We start from the raw sequence: 6935 nt of genomic DNA, 5'->3' as shown, positions 1-6935 counted from the left end.
AGCGTATATTTTATGATGGTACTTCTGCACCAATGTGCAGCAACGGCAGCTGCTGTCTTTTCCTTTAAGAAGTAGGAATTAGGGTATCACAGTTCAATGGGGATTGAAACCAAGGTACCAAATCTGCATTTTTCCAGTGCTAAAAGCATGAGGTTGCATTTAGGCTTGGATTTTTCCTGTCTACTGCAAGTACCTGCATTAGTTCTGTATTTTGATTGATCTTTACTGCCTGATCACTGTGTGTACCTAACAGGTCTGCTCCCAGGTTGCAGCAAGCTATGGATTGCTGTGGTTCAGTAATATGCGATATACCAGTGGGACTAGGGGGATGGTGGGGAGGCCTGCAATCAGACACTATAAACTGCTCTGGGATGCTGACTCCTCTTTGCTCTGTCTGTGCCATATGATGCCCTGTGCTTGTCTGTTCCTGAATTATCCATAGAAAGCATGATATATAATAAGGGGTGCAATTTAGGATTCAGCATCCCAGACTTAAAAAAATTCCCTAGAGCCAAAATCCTGGACACTGGTTTTGGACCCCATGGGTGCCAGAGCACACCGCACTGGACTCTCGCCGCAGTAGGTGCCGGGTGGTGTTTTGTGTCCGAAGGCTGCGACATCCCTTGGCAGGATGGCTCCGGCGGTGTCCCACCGTTTCCGGGCGCAGTGTACCCCCTCGGCGCAGACAGGGGGTGAGTGTGCGTGTGCGTGTGTGTGTGTGTGTGTGTGCGCGCGTGTGTGTGTGCGGGAGGAGGAGGGCGGGCAGGGGCGCGGCGTGCCCGCTCTTGCCGCCGCCGCCGCCGCGGGCGGGACTCGCCGGGCGGGGGCTCGGCGGGGAAGGGGCCGGGGCGCGGCGGGCGCCCCATTGGCTCTTCCCGGCGGCACATGTCGCCGGCCCCGCTATAAAGGCGGCCGCGGCCCCGCTGCAGCCCGTCCTCCTGCCTCTGCGCTTCCCCAGGGACATCACCAGCCCCAGCGCCGCCGCCATGGCCATCGATGCGTTTTTAGGCAAATGGTGCCTCATCTCCAGCGAGGGCTTCGAGGAGTATATGAAGGAGCTGGGTAAGGAGCCGGCGGCTCTCGGCCTCCGGCAGGGAGGGATGCTGCCCCCGGTTCCGGCCGCCCCGGGGACGCGCTGCCGCTGTTGCCGCCGCCGGCCGGCGAGGCTCTGGCTCTGTCCAAGGTCCGCGGCGGGCGCGGCCCCGGGGCCGGTGCGCGGTCCCGGAGCTGGGCCCGAGAGCGGGGGCCGGCACGGCCGGGAGCGGCGGGGAGGGCGGTGGCTGCGGGGTGGGGAGGAGGGTGATGCCGAGATGCTGCGGGATGCGGCACCGGGGCTCCGCGCCCTCCCGGCGCCGGGGAGGGACCGCCAGCCGGGAGCAGACCCTACCTCCCGGGATAGCTGCCAGCTCCGCATCCCAAAGATGTCGGCAATCCTTTTTGCACTGTATTTGCTGGGAGGCAGGTGCCGGTGCCAGCAGGCACATTCCCGCCGCCCCATGTTGCGCCTTCCCTGCTGCCCAGCCGCCCCCTCCCGCCGGCAGCACCCCGGATTATCGGACGCTGCCAGGAGCCCGGCTGCCATTAGGCCAGTTCGCTCCTCCCTCTCCGGGTAATGCCCCGGGGCAGCCCGGGGCGGTGGGACCGGCGCAGGGGAGCCGGCTCCGCGCTGCCCTCGCCGGGGAGGCGGGAGGCGGATGGTGGAGGCCACGGTGCTGCCAGGGCCGGGCCGGGCTCACACCGCCCGGGGTGGCCGCACACAGATCTGCTGAGCCTGGGCTGCTTTCCCGTGAGGTCACCTTGGGTGTCTCCTCTGGAGAAAGCCAAACTGGGTCAACTGCCTATGGGTAACCCACAGCTGACTGCGCTGCCAGGGGCTGTTTGTATTCTCCTGTGGGTAGAACCCTTATCTCAGGAGGATAGTCCTGGCTTGTTATCCCCACCTCCAGGTTGCCCTACATTTTGTAACACAAAGTTACCGAATCAAGAACAGACCTAACACCAGGAGCCTCCTCTGCAAGTTCAGACTTGCCACCTCCCTGTGAGCATCCTGGCCAACAGGTGACAGACACCTTGCAGTGTCTGTATAGCCCAGCAGCTATTATTTTCTGCAATTTATTCACTGCTGAAAGCTAGGATGTTTTCTCAAGAGGTGGAAGATGTGGCCTTGAATGTCTTTGGAGGGAGGAGAGGAAGGAATTTAGGTCTCGCGCTCTTCATGTAAAGTACAAAAGGCATCGCTGCATTTACACCCTGCAGACAGCGGTGGCTTTAACTGCATTTTGTGAGATGCCTGTCAATATGTGATAACTATGATGTGAGAAAGCCTTCTGGACTGAGCCCTTTGGGAGACTTTGGAGGAAATTCAAGAATTTTAAGCTCGGCTCAGTTCAGCCATGGATTAGGATGCCGTGGTGCTCACGTCTAACAGCCAGGGCTAGGCATGTGCCAAGTTGCAACTTCAAAGTAGAAATTAAGTGCTGCAACTGCAGAGCACCTCCCATGTGTAGGCAGCAACTGAGTGTTGTTTGTTTGTTTTTTAAATTGCAATCTTAAACCAGTCACTTTTCCTTTTTACAATTACAATTTAGGCAATTAAATTTACTCCAAGGAGTAAACTTTAGGAGCCAGTCCTTTATTGGATCTCACCCTCGCTGACTGCTTAGGAAACTCTGCCTCTGATCCTATTGATGCACCATAAGTGAGATTCTGCAGATTCTGCTCAGTCTGTATAAAACAACATTCAAGGATAACGAAGTCTGAATTTCACTCCTTGCCATATGGAAAACATATGCGGCTCATCTCTGTTTAGTTGGATCTCAAGGTGTAGCTGATCACGTAACTCCCTGATTACTCTGGACTGGACAACAGCAAAAGAATGGGTGGGGAGTCACTGTAACAATAATTTCCAGTTCTGGTCAGAAAAGCTGGACTGAGGAGGACTGGTTTTTGCTCTGCAGTCTCAAGCTAAAGGCTCAGTCCTGGAATCCTGGTTGAGTCTGGAGAAGCAATGGCTGGGAAGTACTTTGTTATTTCCACCTCCCAAGGAAACTGTAATCTTTGCTTTGTGGATTCAGCCCTCACTCAAGTATCCTGTACACTCCAGGGGAGTGCTGTGCTGTTACGTGACAACATTTTCTAACTACACCAGCAGCAGAGCCCAGGCACTCACTGACTTGGTGGCACTTTCTGCTCCATTAGCTACTTGTCAATTCTCGGTTGAGATCCGCACTTTCCAGTTTGATGGATTCATGTTTGTTGCCTGACTACCCTCTTACTCATATCTTCATCATTCAGACCAAAGAGACGCAAGCAAACCACCCAAACAGTGCATGCAGGGGCGGAGGCAGGGTGAATCTTTTTTTGCTGAAGAGTTTTGAGGGCTGCTCTCTCCAGATGATGAATTTTCAGTCATTTGCAAAGCTCACTTCTCTCACGATCATTTTTTGGGGGGGTGGGGTGTGTGTGTAAGTCTGAGAGCACTGTTTTGCATGGTGTGGTTTTCTAATTCACAAGTCCATACTTTGGATACAGGATTTAGAAGATGATCTTATATTAAAAATTGCATGTTTGCAGTTGTGTAGAGAGTAATGGAAGAGTGTTTTTTGAGCAAGTTGAAATAAATATGCAGATGGAGTAATCTGTCAATTAAAAATCATCTGAAGAGTTTTTAAAGTACTCAGAACTTGAAGGGAATAATTTTATATTAGTTTAAGCTTTTGTGTTTGTTTTCCTGTTTATTGTTTATTTCTGTTTGTAAAAATTCAGTGCTGAGTTTTGGGACATCTGCGAGTCCTCTAGAGGGCAAAATAGATTTAACTTTAGCTCCCTGAGGAAGCTAAAGAATAACCCTGCAAATAAGCTTTTTTTTCCTTCCTCATCAGTGGATAATTTAAAACATCCTCTTTCTTTGTGGCTCTTGAGCTTTGATTCTCAAGTGTACTTAAGTGCCTAATTAAATGGGAATTAGGTATTTGAATTCTTGTGTGGCCCTAAGCCTTAGGGTTTAACTGACTTTGTGACACTCTGTGCCTCTCCCCTTGCAGGTGTGGGTATGGCCATGAGAAAAATGGGAAGCATGGCCAAACCAGATGTTTACATTATTAAGGATGGGGACACAATCACCGTAAAAACAGAAAGCACCTTCAAAACTTCACAGTTCAGCTTCAAGCTTGGTGAGAAATTTGAGGAAAATACATTAGATGGCAGGAAAACTCAGGTCAGTATACTAGACTTCCTACTGAAAATACAATTCTTTGGGTGTTTTAGTATGGGCGCCCAAACTGATTTTTAAATAGCGTCTCCATCTCTAACAATGCTTTATCCAAACAGCTGTCGCTGTCTCATTGAAATAAATGCTTTGCTTTTTTTTTTCTTTTTTTTTTTTTTCCTTTCCCCTGGATTAAGCAACTTCCAAAGAGGGGAAAATGCTGAAACCAATAACGTCTTGTGTATTTTGCTGTTTTCAATTTGTAGCGGAAGCATTGTGTTAGTAAAACTAACAGAGCTGTAAATCCCTGTTAAAGCCAAATGGCACTTCAGTTGAAGGCTGTGGAAGAAATCCCCTTGGTGTTTCATCGCAAGCAGTCCAGCCCCAGGGTTAACCTTTCCGCTCGGTCTCATATTTGCATAACAAGAGAGCCTGGTTCAGTATGCGGTGGGATAACAGACACACAAGGCATACACGTGAATCACAGTCCCTAATCTCCAGTTTTAGAAGGCAAAGAGCTTCTCCCTGCACCAACTAGGGAGAATATTCAGCCAAAAGGATGTTAAATACAAAGAAGCCCTCAAAATATGTCTCTCTCATTTCCTTGCGCGAGTGGTCTCGGTGTACCACCCCGCCTCCCTCCAGAAATTCATCTATTATTGCAAGATCAGATAAACGTTACACAAAAGCTCAAAGCCCGCGTACAAAGAGATGAACAGAGAACATAGTCTGCTCTTGTTAATTGAAATTGTGCATGCTGTTAAAGGTCTGCCTGATGCAGGAATGTGTCAGAGCAGCGAGTGAACAAGCAGTGAGCTACTACTGTGAGAAGAGGATCAATAAAGCATTTAAGATATTATCCTGGCTTTGTAGATGTCAATGGCAAAATTACTATTGAGTGAGCTGGGGTGGGAAATTTTCCTTTGGAATAAGGTATTGGAAAGCCTCAGTCTCCATCAAATATCGTGGGTAAAGTGTTGATGTTCGGGTTCTTCTTTCAGACCCTTGTCAGCTTAAAAGATGATGGGTCATTGATTCAGGAGCAGGAATGGGATGGCAAGAAGACCATCATAACACGGAAACTAGTGGATGGACAATTGGTGGTGGTGAGTCTAGTCCTGCTTTCTGATCCATCAGTGCTGCTGGCTGGTAGCCTGAAAAGTAACTCTAAGGGTCTTTTTCCTTATAGTCTGTACTGCAGCAAATTAATAAATCCATCTCTTTACCTTCTAGGAATGTGACATGAATGGGGTCAAGTGTATCAGAGTCTACCAGAAAGCATGAGGACGTCATGTTCAGTAGGAACTTGCTACAAACAACTCAGTTCAGTGGACAGAGCTCCTTTACACTCCGTGTTTTCCTTTTCCCTGTTTTCTAGTATTTCAATGGACTGAGTAGCTGAGTGCAAGCCTTTTTAAAAGCCGTGATGTAATTATTATGTTACTATTCTGAACTTATGAGGCTATTAAATAAAATTGTCAAGTATATGAAGTGGAGATATTATTACTATAGTGGAATTTTAAAGTGAGGTTTTACACAAACTCAGTTTGGTTTTAGGCACTACTACAAACTGTCTTCAGTTCAAGGTGATGCAATATATGGTAAGAAACAGTTAATAAGATGAATTTTGACCAGCATCCTTAATTGCTAAGGTAGTGAGATCTGAAATAGAAAAAGCATTCAGAGTTCAGGCTCTAGAGTTGTTTCTAACTTGCCTGTTACAAAGTAAATGGCTAGAAATAAGAGATAAGCTTTGTTGGTGTTTAAGTAGAGGAACGTTATTTTCAGGGTTTAGTTTGTTTTTTCATGTTTTGAACCCACAGATTTCTTATTTGAAAAAATATGTACTGGTGAGCAAATGGACATGATAAACTTAAGCAAACACGTTCTTTACTGAAAGGAAGCCTTATTTTGAGAAGACTCTTTGTTTTCCCAATAAAACTCTTATTTCCTGTCTCGTAACATTCTAAAAATTCTTAATCAAAATCTACTGAAATACTGCCTAAAACTTAAAGCCTCATTTTATTTTATTTTTTTTTTAAACTGGCTTGAAACACCTAGCAATGGAGTTTATATGCTTTAAAGTGCCACAATAAATAATCAGAAATATCAGTGTCTTGAGTGTTACTTTTACACTGGTTGGGAAACAGAGCCTACGATGCTACTATTCTTCCAAAGAGATGTCAGATCAGACAAAATTTAAAAAGATTTAGGTAAATTTCTGTCACACTAGACAAACATGTCCTAAAAGTGAAACTGTTTGGCTACAGGTGATGGGAAGATTTCTGTCAGATTCAGAAGCCCGGGAGGGTCATGTGCACTTCCAGTTTGTAGCATCAGTCATTGCAGAATGTGGTGCTACTTCAACCCTACTGATGTTTTAGCGCTCGGTACATGTATCATATTACTGAGCTTACGCTAATAGCAGAAAACTCTGTTCTTTTATGTTCATCCTACCAACCATGGAAAATTACTTTTCCCATAATTTTGGACCATTTATCCTTTTCATAATTTCCTGACTATTTATGAATCATGCCCTTTACCTATGTCATCTTAAAGAATTTATAGCTGAAGCATATTTCTTGTAATTTTTTTTTTTTCATGATCTGTATAAAAGTAAATATTTTTCCTGCTCCTCTAATGTCTCCTTTTTAAGTTGGCCAACCTTCTTATCACCTTCATTCAGTATTTTTCCTGACTTTAATGTGAACCCTGAAGATCTCTGCCA

The 6935-nt window shown here is 46.7% G+C and overlaps 1 protein-coding gene across 1 annotated transcript; it reads left to right on the top strand.

The window, feature by feature from the left end:
* The first annotated feature begins 783 nt into the window (after positions 1–783).
* On the top strand, positions 784–6316 carry LOC104637392 (fatty acid-binding protein 5). Its single transcript, XM_075743838.1, has 4 exons — positions 784–1062; positions 4044–4216; positions 5209–5313; positions 5441–6316. Exons 1-4 carry the CDS (start codon positions 987–989, stop codon positions 5489–5491), a joined length of 405 nt encoding a protein of 134 aa, XP_075599953.1. The 5' UTR covers positions 784–986; the 3' UTR covers positions 5492–6316.
* The last annotated feature ends 619 nt before the right edge of the window (positions 6317–6935 follow it).

This window comes from Balearica regulorum, chromosome 2 (assembly GCF_011004875.1).
Source record: "Balearica regulorum gibbericeps isolate bBalReg1 chromosome 2, bBalReg1.pri, whole genome shotgun sequence".
Classification (NCBI taxonomy): Eukaryota; Metazoa; Chordata; class Aves; order Gruiformes; family Gruidae; genus Balearica; species Balearica regulorum.
The sequence above is the reverse complement of the archived record's forward strand: the minus strand, read 5'-3'. Positions and strand labels throughout refer to the sequence as shown.

Coding starts and splice junctions, on each gene's coding strand:
- LOC104637392 (XM_075743838.1), top strand. CDS start 987: ATGGCCATCGATGCGTTTTTAGGCAAATGGTGCCTCATCTCCAGCGAG. Junction 1,063..4,043: donor GGAGTATATGAAGGAGCTGG/GTAAGGAGCCGG, acceptor CTCCCCTTGCAG/GTGTGGGTATGGCCATGAGA. Junction 5,314..5,440: donor TGGATGGACAATTGGTGGTG/GTGAGTCTAGTC, acceptor TTTACCTTCTAG/GAATGTGACATGAATGGGGT.